Below are 13,711 nucleotides of genomic sequence, written 5' to 3'. Positions count from 1 at the left end.
ACATCCCCACCACCTCCTGCTTGGGGTGACCCTGGTGGGATCCCCAGGGAGCTCGGTGAGAGGAGGTCTCACTCCCGAATCCCAGAGCGGTTGGGGTTGGAAGGGACCCTAAAGCTCATCCAGTGCCACCCCATGGGCAGGGACACCGGGTGGGAGGTCCCTTCCCACCCCAAACCAGTCTGGGAGCCCGTGACTCCCAGTGCTGGGAGCAGGAGGGTGCGTGTCCCATCCAAGCCCATGGGATTCCCACGGGATCCGGGTGCCTCCTCCTTCCCCCTTTTCCGAGGAAAGCCCTGGGCTGCATAATCCCCAGCAGCGAGGAAGCAGACGGGGGAAACTGAGGCAGGGGGAAGTGTTTTCCCTCCTCCTCTCCTGCACAACCACTGCCCAGCTCTGCCGGGCCAGCCCAGAGCTGTGACCCGAAAGGGAGAGGGGCTGCAGGGAGGTGACTTTGTCCCCAAACCCAAGGGCCTGGAGGTCCCCACCACCCCCCCGAGGACCCCCCCCTTTCCCCAGCGCAGGGAGCGGGAGCAGCCAGCGCGGTTTGCGAGCTGCTGGTGCCCTCTGAAGGGGGAAATGTCCCTGCGGGGCTGTCCCCAAGCACCCAAAGGACACTGCCTGCTGATGGTTTCTGCCCTGGGAGCAGAGCAGGGATGAGGAGGGGTTTTTTTGGGGGGGGTCTTTCCACCACCAGCATCACCCCGGGTGCCCCCGTGCCTGCGAGGTGCCCCAGGGAGCGGAGCAAAGGGAACCTCAGAGCCCCGAGAGCAGGAGGAGCCCTGAGGGAGGTGCTGGGGGCGCGGACTGAGCCGGGATGGGTTTGGTTCTTCCCCAAGGGAGAGCTGAACAGGCCCGAGGAGCTTCATCCCCGTGGGGTTTGTCCTGAGCACCCTATTACTGCCCCCTTGGCACAGCCCCCAGCTTTGGGGCCAGAGCACGGAATCCCAGACTGGTTTGGGTGGGAAGGGACCCTAAAGGTCACCTAATTCCACCCCCTGCCATGGTCAGGGACCCCTCCCCCAGCCCAGGGGGCTCCAAGCCCCATCCAACCTGGGCTGAGACACTGCCAGGGATGGGGCAGCCACAGCTTCCTTGGGCAACCTGGGCAACCAGGGGCTCAGCACCCTCACCCCAAGCAATTTCTCCCTCCCATCTCAGCCCCAGCTCCCCTCTCCCAGCTCCAAACCCTTCCCCCTTGTCCTATCCCACTCCAGCCCAGCCAGGACATCACCTTATTCCAGGCCACCACTAACCCATGGCCCACACCTGAGAATCACAGAATGCTCATGGCTGGAAAGGACCTCTGAGATCACCAAGTCCAACCAAACAATTTCTCCCTCCCTCCCTCCCTCCCTCCCTGCCCAAGATCTCCTCTCCATCTCCCCTCTCCCAGCTGCAAACCCTTCCCCCCTCGCAGGGTCCCATCCCTCCAGGCCCTTGTCCCAAGTCCCTCCCCAGCTTTCCTGGAGCCCCTTCAGGCACTGGAAGGTGCTCTAAGGTCTCCTCAGACCTCAGGGTTTGGAGCTGGGAGAGGGGAGCTGGGGCTGAGATGTGAGGGAGAAATTGCTTGGGGTGAGGGTGCTGAGCCCCTGGTTGCCCAGGTTGCCCAAGGAAGCTGTGGCTGCCCCATCCCTGGCAGTGTCTCAGCCCAGGTTGGATGGGGCTTGGAGCCCCCTGGGCTGGGGGAGGGGTCCCTGACCATGGCAGGGGTGGCACTGGGGGAGCTTTAGGGTCCCTTCCCACCCAAACCCCGCTGACCCCAACACAAACCCCAGCGCAGCAGCCGTGCGCAGATCGCGCATGCGCGGGAAGGGAGAAGGGAGGTGCGCGCGGGTGGGCGTGGCTATACAAATATACGTGCGTGGTTATAGGATGGAGGTGTGGCTTTGGGGCTGGGGGCGTGGTCTTTGTAGCTTATCCTTCTAGATGCGTTTGCGGGGAGGCGTGGCCTCAGTTCAAGGGGGCGTGGTTTCTCATGAAGTGGGCGTGGTTTCTTTGCATGGGGCGTGGTTTCCTGGAAGGGGGGCATGGTTTCTTGCAGAAGGGCGCGGCCGTTTCGTGCGGAAGGGGGCGTGGTTTCGCTCTACGGCGGGCGTGGTTTAACCACGGTGGGCGTGGTTTTGAGGGGGGGGTGGCTTCATACCGTGGGGCGGGGTTTCGTTTGGAGGGGGCGTGGTTTCGTGTGAAGGGGCGGGGTTTCGTATGGATGGAGTGTAGATTCGTACAGAGGGGGCGTGACTTAGCCTTAGTGGGCGTGGTTTCGTGCCGAGGGGCGTGGCTTCGATTCCCAAGTGGGGGTGGGTTTATGCGGAAAGGGGCGTGGTTTCGTGCGGGGGAGACGTGTTTATACAGAGGGGGCGTGGTTTCATGCATAGAGGGCGTGGTTTCGTATGTGGGGGTGGTTTATCGGGGGCGTGGTTTTGCCTATACAGACCATGTTTTCTTGCAGAGGGGGCGTGACTTAGCATTGATGGGCGTGGTTTCTTGCAGGGGGATGTGATTTAGTATTGATGGGCGTGGTTTCGTGTCGAGGGGGCGTGGTTTCGTTCCCGAGAAGGCGTGGTTTCATGCCGAAAGGGGCGTGGTTTCATACGGAGACTAAGTGGTTTTATGTGGAGGGGGCGTGGTTTAGTGCTGAGTGGGCGTGGTTTCATTGAAGACGGGCGTGGTCTCTTGTTGAGCGGGCGTGGTTTATTTCGCGATGGGGCGTGGTCTCGCACGGGGGGGCGTGGTCTCGCGATGAGGGGGCGTGGGTTGTTTCACTAGGGGGCGTGGTCTCTCGTCGAGGGGGTGTGTTTTGTTTCACGAGGGGCGTGGTCTCGTGCTGAGCGGGCGTGGTTTATCTCGCGATGGGGCGTGGTCTCGCGTTGGGGGGCGTGGTCTCGCCTTGATGGGGCGTGGCTCGTTTCACGATGGGGCGTGGTCTCTGTCGGAGGGGGCGTGTCCTGTGCCCCCGGTGCAGGGCGGGAGGCGGCGGCCCCGCGGGCGGCGGAACCGGGGCCGGGGCTGCGTGCGGGGGGTGCCGGGGGGGTGGGTCGGAAGCATGGCCTGGTCCCGGTACCAGCTGGGCCTGGCAGCCCTCATGCTGCTCACCGGCTCCATCAACACCCTGGCGGCCAAGTGAGTCCTCCCGGCGGCCCAGGGGACGGGAGGGGGGGGCACCCCGGCACCCCCACCCCAAAGAGGCCTCCGGACCCCTTTTGGGCCTCGGTTCGGGCTGTGCCCCCCTCCTTCTTCCCCCCCTCTCCTCCTCCGCCTCCTCCCCCAGTCCCTGGGGGTTCGAGCCGGGTTGGGTCAGGCCCTTGGTGCTGCCCTCCCAGCCCCGGTTCCCCCCCCCCCAGCAAGCCCCGGGGGGTTGGGGTCCCCTTAACCCCAGGGGGGTTCATCCCTTGGGGGGGGTTGGGTGGCCCCAGGGGGGGTTTGGGTCACCCCAAGGGGTTATGGGGCTGCCTCAGGCCTTGTCCTGTCTGTGTCCCCCACAAAGGGGGGGGGGGGTACCCCATATGGGTTGGGGGGAGGCTGCAGGTTTCTTGTGGGTGCTGCTGAGGGGGGGTGGGTGGGTTCCCCCACCTTGGGGTGCTGGGGGGGAGGAGGCTTCTGGGTGCCCCCCCCGCTCCCCCCCAAATTCAGGCTCCCCCGTGGTTGTTTTGGAGCTTCGGCTCCAAAATGTGGGTAAGGGGGGGGGTGTCGAGCCCCTCCCCATGGAGAGCACCCTTGGGTGCTGCTCCTGGCCAGGATGAGGAAGATGTTCCTGGGAGCTGCCTGTGGGTGAAAAAAACCAAAAAAAAGCTCTGAAGTCCTCAGATAAACAGGGAAACTGAGGCACAGGATCCCCGCGGATCAGGGGGAAACTGAGGCACAGGATCCCCGCGGATCAGGGGGAAACTGAGGCACAGAATCCCTGCGGGCACCCGTGGGAAAGGAGCCAAGCTGGAGATAAGAGGTGGTGGGGAGCTCACGGGACACAGGAAGGAGAAAGCCTCTTGCAAAACACAAAATCCCAGCTGACTCACCCTGAAATCCTGCTGGCCTGGCTGAAAAAAAGAAAAAAAAAAAAAAAAAAAAAAAAAACGTGGCCCAGGGGTCCGGGTTTGTCCCCTGGGCTTGGGTTTGGGCCCCTTTTGCCCCCCTGCTCAGCAGTTCCCCGGAGCTGGGGGGGAGCTGGGTGCCTGTTTAGGGGGGTCCTGGTGCCCCTCAGGATGGGTGCCCCTCACCCAAAGGGGCTCTGGGGGGCTGGGCCACCCCCCCTGGTGCTGGGAGGAGCCACAAGTGGGGGCTTGTGCCCCAAAATTGTCTCGAGGGGTGGGAGGGGAGACGTTGCCCCCTCAGCATCTTTCTGGGGGGACCCTGATGGCTTGGGGGGGGGATGTGAGGGTGACTTCACCACCACCATCACCCCTCCCCTCCCCCCCCCAGGGTGTTCTGGTCTCCCTGGGTGGCCGTGGGGACACGGGATGACTGAGGTGTGTGACACTGTGGTGTCCCTTTCCCTGGATGTCACTCAGGGCTGGGAACCCGGCCAGGAGCTGCTGGAAGGACAGGACAGGACAGGACAGGACAGGACACGACACCAGCACCACCACCTCAGCTCCTGCCTGCTTACCCCCTGCCCTCTCTCCAGAATTGTCACCTCAGGGCTGGGGTTTGGGGGACTTGGTGGTGGTGGCCCAGGGGACAACCCCCCCTCTGACCACCCCCCTTTTCTCTGACCCCTGGGTGGGCTGATAACTTCAGGAGGGGGGCATCTGGTGGCCCAGAGTACCCCTCCTCTTCTGTCCACCCTCCTCTTCTCAGACCCCTATATGGGGTGATCATTTAGGGTGGGGGGCTGGTGACCCAGAAGACAACCCCCTCCTCTGGCCACCCCCCTCTACTCTGACCCCTAAATGGGCTGATAAATTAGGGTGAGGGGCTGGTGGCCCAGGGGACAATGCCCCCCTCTGATCATCCCCCTTTTCTCTGACCCCTGGCTGGGCTGATAACTTCAGGGGGGGGCATCTGGTGGCCCAGAGTACCCCCCCCTCCTCTGGCCACCCTCCTCTTCTTAGACCCCTACATGGGCTGATAATTTAGGGTGGGGGGCTGGTGGCCCAAAGGACAACCCCATCCTCTGAGCACCCCCCTCTTCTCTGACCCCTACATGGGGTGATCATTTAGGGTGGGGGCTGGTGACCCAGAAGACAACCCCCTCTTCTGACCACCCACCCTTCTGTGCCTTCTTACTGGGCTGATAACTTTAGGGGGGGGCATCTGGTGGCCCAGGGGACAACCCCCCCTCTGATCATCCCCCTCTTCTCTGACCCCTGGCTGGGCTGATAACTTCAGGGGGGGGGCATCTGGTGGCCCAGAGTACCCCCCCTCTTCTGTCCACCTTCCTCTTCTCAGACTCCTACATGGGCTGATAATTTAGGGTGGGGGCTGGTGGCCCAAAGGACAACCCCATCCTCTGAGCACCCCCCTCTTCTCTGACCCCTATATGGGGTGATCATTTAGGGTGGGGGGCTGGTGACCCAGAAGACAACCCCCTCTGGCCACCCCCCTCTTCTCTGACCCCTGGGTGGACTGATAACTTCAGGGGGGCATCTGATGGCCCAGGGGACAACCCCCTCCTCTGACCACCCCTCTTTCCTCTGTCCCATAAGTGGGCTAACAGCAGGGAGGAGTTGGTGGCCCAGAGAACCTCATCTGACCACCTCACCCTCTCCTCTGCCTCCTGGCTGGGCTGATAATTTAGGGTGGGGGGCTGGTGGCCCAAAGGACACCCCCCTCCTCTGGCCACCCCCCTCTTCTCTGATCTCTGCATGGGCTGAGAGATTAGAGGGGGGGATCTGGTGGCCCAAAGGACACCCCCGTGCTCTGACCACCCCCTTGTGCCCTCTGCCTCGTAGGTGGGCTGATAACTTCAGCTCTGTTGGCTGTGGTGGGACAGAGGAGCATGGCTTCCAGCACCCCTTCCTCCAGGTGAGTGACCCCCCCACCCAGGGCAGGACCCTCCCAGCAGGTCCCCCCCCACCTCACACCCCTCACCTCTCCCCACAGGCTGTGGGGATGTTCCTGGGGGAATTGTCCTGCCTGGGGGTGTTTTACCTCTTGGTGTGGAGGGATGGGAGGAGAGCAGAACCCACCATGAGCCCAGCCCAGCCCTTCAGCCCCCTCCTCTTCCTGCCCCCTGCCCTCTGTGACATGACAGGGACCAGCATCATGTACGTGGGTGAGTGCTGCTGGGGACAGGGCTGTCACCTCCTGTGTCCCCAACACCCCTGGGGAGGGACTTGGGACAAGGGCCTGGAGGGATGGGACCCTGCGAGGGGGAAGGGTTTGCAGCTGGGAGAGGGGAGATGGAGAGGAGATCTTGGGCAGGGAGGGAGGGAGGGAGAAATTGTTTGGTTGGACTTGGTGATCTCAGAGGTCCTTTCCAGCCATGAGCATTCTGTGATTCTCAGGTGTGGGACATGGGTTAGTGGTGGCCTGGAATAAGGTGATGTCCTGGCTGGGCTGGAGTGGGATAGGACAAGGGGGAAGGGTTTGGAGCTGGGAGAGGGGAGCTGGGGCTGAGATGGGAGGGAGAAATTGCTTGGGGTGAGGGTGCTGAGCCCCTGGTTGCCCAGGTTGCCCAAGGAAGCTGTGGCTGCCCCATCCCTGGCAGTGTCTCAGCCCAGGTTGGATGGGGCTTGGAGCCCCCTGGGCTGGGGGAGGGGTCCCTGACCATGGCAGGGGGGGCACTGGGTGGGTTTCAGGTCCCTTCCCACCCAAACCAGTCTGGGGTTCCCTGACTGATGGAGCTGGAGGAAGGGCAAAGCCAGGACCCTCCGAGCCCAGCAGCACAGGGTGATGGGGTGAAGGCCATGGCTGAGCTCCTTGCTTTGGGTGCTCTCCTTGCAGGAGCCCTTCCTGCAGCCTCCAGACCAGCCTCCAGGGAGTGGAATTAGGTGACCTTTCGGGTCCCTTCCCACCCAAACCATCCCATAATTCCACAATCTGCTCTCTCCTCCTGTAGCCTTGAACATGACAAGTGCCTCCAGCTTCCAGATGCTGCGTGGTTCCGTCATCATCTTCACTGGGCTCCTCTCCGTGGCTTTCCTGGGCCGCAGGCTGGAGCCCAGTCAGTGGCTGGGGATCCTGGTGACCATGGTGGGGCTGGTGGTGGTGGGGCTGGCTGACCTCCACCCCTCCCAGCACCACAGCCACAACCTCAGCCAGGTGATCACCGGTACGTGGTGGGTCTTGGAGGTGGGGGGGAGGTGGGGTGGCCACAGTGGGGTGGGTTTCAAAAGAACCTGGGCGGACCCTCCCGTGGGGGAAGTGTTGGGGTCTCCAGGCCTGGCAGGAGGATGGGGGCTTCATCCTCTTCCTCCTCTCCCCCTCCTCTTCTCCTCTCTCCCCCATCACCCCCCTCCCCAGGTGACCTGCTCATCATCATGGCACAGGTCGTGGTCGCCATCCAGATGGTGCTGGAGGAGAAGTTTGTCTACAAGCATGATGTCCACCCCCTGAGGGCTGTCGGCATGGAAGGTCTGTCACGACGTGTCGTGACATCACCTGGGGGGGCTGACCCCTCAAACCCAGCCTGGGGAGGGGGAGGGGATCACCCCACACAGGGGGTGCTGCCAGGGGAGGGTGCTGGGGTCCTTCTCCCAAGGAAGAAGGGATGGGACAAGAGGAACTTTTGGCACAAGTCAAGTGGTGCCAGGGGAGGTTTAGGTTGGAGCTGGGGAAGAATTTCTCCCTGGAAAGGGTTGTCAGGGCCTGGCCCAGGCTGCCCAGGGCAGGGCTGGAGTCCCCATCATGCCTGGAGGGGTTTCAGAGAAAGCCCTGGGGATGTGGGGATGAGGGACATGGGCAGTGGGTGGCCCTGGTTAAGAGCTGGGACTTGGTGACCCTAAATGTCTTCTCTGACCCCAGGAACTCTGTGGTTGTGCTCTCCCCCCCCAGGTTTTTTCGGGTTCACCATCCTGGCCCTGCTCCTGGTGCCCATGTACTACATCCCAGCTGGAAGCTTCAGTGGGAATCCTCGCCGGATGCTGGAAGATGCCTTGGATGCCTTCTGCCAGGTGGGCCACCGTCCCCTCATCGCCCTGGCCCTGCTGGGCAACATCAGCAGCATCTCCTTCTTCAACTTTGCTGGCATCAGTGTCACCAAGGAGATCAGTGCCACCACCCGCATGGTCTTGGACAGCCTCCGGACCTTGGTCATCTGGGCTGTCAGCTTGGCTTTGGGGTGGGAGAACTTCCATGGCCTGGAGATCCTGGGCTTTGGGATCCTGCTCCTGGGTGCTGCTCTTTACAACGGCCTCCACAGAGCCCTCCTGGGCCACCTGCCCTGGGGACAGCCCCGGGGGGAGGTGGCAGAACAGGAGGGTCTGCTGGAGGGGGACAGCAGAGCCATCAACAGCGAGAGCTGAGCCCCAGAGCTGGGGCCTGGGGTCACCTTCTGTCCCTTTCTTCAGGTTGGGTGTGGGGACACCGGCCACTCTGGGTCACCTTTTGTCCCCTCCTCAGGGTCAGAGGGACACGGGCCCCCTTGGGTCATCTTCTGTCCTTTCCTTGAGGTCGGGGTGGGGACACCTTGGTCATCTTCTGTCCTTTCCTTGGGGTTGGGAACACTGGGAACCTTGGGTCATCTTTTGTCCCCTCCTTCAGGTTGGGGACACTGGCCACCTTGGGTCACCTTTTGTCCCCTCCTCAGGGTCAAGAGGGGACACAGGCCATCTTGGGTCATCTTCTGTCCTTTCCTTGAGGTTGGGGTGGGGACACCAGCCACTTGGGGTCACCTTCTGTCCCTTTCTTCAGGTTGGGGACACTGGCCACCTTTGGGTCACCTTCTGTCCCCTCCTTTGGGCTGGGAACCCTGGACACCTTGGTCATCTTCTGTCCCCTCCTTCAGGTTGGGGTTGGGGACACTGGCCACCCTGGGTCACCTTTTGTCCCCTCCTTGAGGTTTAAGGGGGACACTGGCCACGCTGGGTCACCTTTTGTCCCCTTCTCAGGGTCAGAGGGGACACTGGCCACCTTGGGTCACCTTTTGTCCCCTCCTTGAGGTCAAGGGGGACACTTGCCACCACCTCCTGCTGCAGTTTGCTCCCCAAGTGGAGCTGCTGAGGTTGTTCTGCCTTCCCCAGGACAATTTCTCCTTCACCAGCCCCCTCGGGGAGGTGACCAGACCTTCTGCCACTGTCCCCAAGGGGGTTGTTGGATGGGGGGGGGGGCTGGCCCCCTTGCCCCCCACTCTGCATCTCCCCCAATAAAGAACATTGGCCCTCGGCTTGAGGGTTGGCTTTGGGTTTTTTTTGGGGGGAGGGGTCCCCAGGGATATAGGAGGGTGGGGCTGAGCCTGTCCCCCCCCCCTGGTGGCCCTGCAGGACCTGATCCTCGCTGTCCCCAAGGGAAGGACCTCAACCCCTTCCACACAGGGTGGGGGAGAAGGCAGTGACCCCCAGCATCCTCCTGGGGGGGAAGGAGGGGAGGCTGCAGCCCATTCAGATTTGGGGAGGGGGGAGGAGGTGGGGGGAGGGGAGATCCTATTCCCCCCTCCCCATCCCTGATGTCGATCCCCTTGTTGGGGACACACGAGACACGTCCCCAAGAGCCACAGCAGAGCACAACCAGGGGTGGTTTCAACTCTACCTTTATTGTCTTGGGGTTTGGGGGGGCCCTGGCAGCAGTGGGGGGGGGGGGGAACAGCAGCGTTTGACCCCCCCCCACCCCTTGAAGCTGCAGCGTGGAGCATCACCCACCTACTCTCTGTTGGAAGAAGGAGGGGAGGGGGTGAGCCATGAGCTGTGCCCACCCCCCAGGTTCTTCAGGGGTTTTGGTTTTGGGTTTTTTTTGGGGGGGGTGGACTCGTAGGACATTTTTTTTTTGGAGGGGGGGTTGTTGTCCAGGACTCACACAACGCTCTGCTTGTAGTGCTCGAGTGCCTGCTCAGCCACCATCTCCATGAAGCGGGGGTCCTCCCAGGAGATGTCCCCGGGGATGGTGAGGACCAAGGGCTCAGAATCGAAGAGCTGAACTGTCACCTGGGTGTCAGGGGGGGCCGAGGGTCCTCCGGGTTGGGGGCTTTGGAGAGGACCTGGAGGGGAAGGGAGAAGAGAAGGAGGAGAGGCAGGGGCTGGCTGGCCCTCGCCCTTGGCACCCGTCGTCCCCCCCCTTGTCCCTGTGTTGAGGAGCTGCCAGCTGGGGACACAATCGCCTCTTTCTCCCCCTGACCCACTTCTGGTGGCTGCTTGGAGACGAGGGGAGGGGACACCAAGGCGTGGGGGACACTAAGGCATAGGGGACACCCGAGGTGTTGGGGACAACGAGGCGTGGGGGGACATCGAAGGACACCGAGGCATGGGGACACTCAAGGCATGGGGGGACACTGAGGGGCCCCCATTGCTGTCCCCGAGGTGTTGGGGACAACAAGGCAGCGAGGGACACTGAGGCAGTGAGGGGCACCCAAGGCATGGGGGACACCAAGGTGTTGGGGGACACCGAGGCAGTGAGGGGTACCCAAGGCACTGGGGGGACACCTGAGGTACCGGGGGGGCACCAAGGGACACCTAAGGTGTTGGGGGACACCCAAGGCTTTGGGGAACACAAAAGCATTGGGGGGACACTGAGGTACTGGGGACATCAAGGAGCTGGGGGACGCTGAGGTGTTTGGGACACTGAGGTGCTGGGAGACACCAAGGTGCTGGGAACACCGGGGTGCTGAGGGACACCGAGTCACTGAGGACACCGGGGAGATGGGGGACACTGGGGAGATGGGGACATGGAGACACTGGGGTGCTGGGGACATGGAGACACTGGGGGACACTGAGTCATTGGGGACACGGAGGTGCTGGGGAACTGACCGTGGTGACCTGTAGGAAGGTGTCGGTGTCCTGGGTGAGGTTGGCGAGGCGGGAGAGCCAGGCGAGCTGGGAGCTGAGGCTGTGGAGCAGCGCCGTGGTGTTGAGCAGCCGGCTCTGCAGGGCCCGGAGCTGCTCCTCGTACCGCTCCGTGAAGCGCTCGGCGCTCAGCAGCGCAGCCTCCAGCTCCTCCCGCAGCAGCCTCTGCTCCGGGGGGCTCTGCCCGCACTCTGCGGGGCACAGGGACATCAGCGGGGACAGCCCCGACACCACGGCCCCGACAGCCCCGACACCACGGCCCCAACAGCCCCGATACTGCCCCCACACTGCCCCGACACCACAGCCCCGACACCACAGCCCATACACTGCCCATACACTGCCCGAACAGTGCCCTGACAGCCCAATGCAGCCCCAAGACCACAGCCCTAACGCTGCCCTGACACCGCAGCCCAAACACCACAGCCCAGACACTGTCCCAGTGCAGCCCCAACACACACAGGCCCAAAACCACAGCCCCGACACCACAGTCCAAACACCACAGCCCCGACACACACAGCCCCGACACACACAGCCCCAGCACAGCCACCACCTCAACAGGAAAAGCCCCCCCTTCCTCTTCTTCAAGATCCATGATCCCTCATCCACAGCTCCTCATCCATGGGTCCCTCACCCCCCATCCCTCATTCCCTGCCCATGTCACACACTCCCAGACCCTCATCCATGATCCTCCATCCATGGTCCCCCATCCCCCATGGTCCTTCCACTCCTGGTCTCCCACCCATGTCCCTCATCCATGGTCTCCCCGTTGGGTCCCCTATCCACCATCCCTCATCCACAGTCCTTCATCCCTGTCCCCCATCCACATCCACTGTCTGCCCGTCTCCAGGCCCCAAGCTCAAGGGGGGGACAGTCCCTCATCCACAGTCCCTCATCCATGTCCTCCATCCACAGTCCCCTTTCATGGTCCCCAGCCATGCTCCTTCACCTACATCCCTCATCCACATCCCCCATCCATCCCTCCACCCACCCATCCCTCCCTCTCTCCATCCCTCCCTCCATCCATCCCTCCCTCCACCCATCCATCCACCCATCCCTCCCTCCCTCCATCCATCCCTCCATCCACCCATCCATCCATCCCTCTCTCCCTCCATCCATCCCTCCCTCCCTCCATCCACCGACCCCTCCCTCCCTCCCTTCCTCCCTCCCTCCATCCATCCCTCCCTCCACCCACCCCTCCATCCCTCCCTCCATCCCTCCCTCCCTCCATCCACCCATCCCTCCATTATCCCCCATCTCCACCCCTCATCCAGACCCCCCTTCCCGTGCTCCCCAGCTCACCCACGTTGAGGATCTCCCGACACTTCTCACACTCATCCCTCATCCTCAGGCAGCCAGCGGAATTCCTCCGGATCTCCCGACACACCATCCGCTCATTGCTGGAGTTAGGGGACTCTGCCAACAGCCCAGGACCACCCTCAGCACCCCACAACACCACCAGCTCAAACGCCACCCCACAACCACCCAACCCTGGCCAGCATCCCCTGGAGGTGCCATAAAAATCCCTTTTTCCAGGGAATTTTGTCCCTCCTGGATGGATGGAGCCAGGGTTGTGCTGGCAGCTGGTGTCCCACCAGCAGCCTGGGAAAAAAGGTGCCCCCAGCAGCCAAGATTTGGGGTGGTGGGGTGGGAGATCACCCAAAACCACCCCACCCTGGTCAAACCCTATAAAGATCCTTTTTTCCAGGGAATTTTGTCCCTCTTGGATAGATGGATGAGCCAGGGTTGTGCTGGCAGGTGGTGTCTCCCCAGCAGCCTGGGAAAAAGGTGCCCCAGCAGCCAAGGTTTAAGGTGGTGGAGTAGAGGGACACCCAAAACCACCCAACCCTGGTCAACCCTATAAAGATGCTTTTTGTCCAGGGAATTTTGTCCCTCTTGGGGGAATTTTGTCCCTCTTGGGGAATTTTGTCCCTCTTGGATGGAGCCAGGGTTGTGCTGGCAGATGGTGTCCCACCAGCAGCCTGGGACAAACGGTGCTCCCAGCAGCCAAGATTTAGGGTGGTGGGGTGGAGGGACACCCAAAACCACCCAACCCTGGTGGCGATTCCCGGGCTCCCGCGGGGATTCTCCAACGTCTCATAGTAGGGTTGAGCTCCTAAGAAGGAGCTGGGGGCAGAGGGGAATTCTGGGGGAGCCTGACCACAAATCTGCCTCTTCCAGGAGGACCCGGGAGCCCAGAGCACCCAACAGCCTCACCTGAGCTGGAGCCACCACCCAAGGGACGGTCCCAACCCCCCTGCGATTCCTCCAGCATCCGTTGGGTCATCTCGAAAAGGGGTTGGAAAAGGTGGTGGAAGCCACGGTGGGGATGATGGAAGAAGGATGGAGCTCCCGGGAGAACCTCTGCCCCCGGGGGGAGAGGCGGACGTGCTGGAGGGGGGGCCGGAAAGCCTCACGGAAGCCCCCGAAAGGTGGTCGGAAGAAGGGTGGAGGCGGCCGTAGACTTGGGTGCTGTCCTGGAAGATGTCGTCTACCCCGTCCTCCAGCAGCCCGAAACCTTCCTCCACCTCCTCAAACTGCTTCTCCTGGCGCTGGTCCCGCTCCAGCAGGGAATCGATGCGCTCCCCGTTCAGCCAGATGGAGAAGGGGGAGGAGTGGTTGAGGAATTCCTCCAACTGCCGGGCAGGGAGCAAGGTCAGGAGAAGGCTGGGACGTGGCCATGGAGAGCCAGGGCAGGAATCATGGAGGCTCAGACTGGGTTGGGTGGGAAGGGACCCTAAAGGTCACCTCATTCCACCCCCTGCCATGGTCAGGGACCCCTCCCCCAGCCCAGGGGGCTCCAAGCCCCATCCAACCTGGGCTGAGACACTGCCAGGGATGGA

The 13,711-nt window shown here is 62.6% G+C and overlaps 2 protein-coding genes and 1 long non-coding RNA gene across 4 annotated transcripts; 1 reads left to right on the top strand and 2 right to left on the bottom strand.

The window, feature by feature from the left end:
- The first annotated feature begins 2,973 nt into the window (after nucleotides 1–2,973).
- On the top strand, nucleotides 2,974–8,691 carry SLC35F6 (solute carrier family 35 member F6). Its single transcript, XM_071742355.1, has 6 exons — nucleotides 2,974–3,120; nucleotides 5,889–5,961; nucleotides 6,040–6,211; nucleotides 6,998–7,210; nucleotides 7,402–7,512; nucleotides 7,933–8,691. The coding sequence occupies exons 1-6, from the start codon at nucleotides 3,044–3,046 to the stop codon at nucleotides 8,400–8,402; spliced, it is 1,116 nt and encodes a 371-aa protein (XP_071598456.1). The 5' UTR covers nucleotides 2,974–3,043; the 3' UTR covers nucleotides 8,403–8,691.
- On the bottom strand, nucleotides 8,436–9,234 carry LOC139795407 (uncharacterized). 2 transcript variants are annotated; one of them, XR_011725484.1, is made up of 3 exons: nucleotides 8,960–9,234; nucleotides 8,605–8,808; nucleotides 8,436–8,565 (listed from the first exon to the last, which is right to left on the bottom strand). It is a non-coding gene; the product is annotated as an uncharacterized lncRNA (long non-coding RNA). The 2 variants fall into 2 exon arrangements; XR_011725483.1 differs by having other exon boundaries at nucleotides 9,010–9,234.
- Nucleotides 9,235–9,609: 375 nt separating this feature from the next.
- Nucleotides 9,610–13,609, bottom strand: CLU (clusterin; the record flags this gene model as incomplete). Its single annotated transcript, XM_071742363.1, is given in 8 exon segments — nucleotides 9,610–9,741; nucleotides 9,889–10,036; nucleotides 10,039–10,069; nucleotides 10,836–11,062; nucleotides 12,171–12,284; nucleotides 13,086–13,208; nucleotides 13,211–13,312; nucleotides 13,315–13,609. Coding segments are annotated over 8 exon segments (1,047 nt in total), but the record flags the coding sequence as incomplete, so codon positions are not given.
- Nucleotides 13,610–13,711: the final 102 nt, after the last annotated feature.

The sequence above is a fragment of the Heliangelus exortis genome, chromosome 3 (genome assembly GCF_036169615.1).
Source record: "Heliangelus exortis chromosome 3, bHelExo1.hap1, whole genome shotgun sequence".
NCBI lineage: Eukaryota > Metazoa > Chordata > Aves > Apodiformes > Trochilidae > Heliangelus > Heliangelus exortis.
This window is presented reverse-complemented; position numbering and strand designations above follow the sequence as displayed.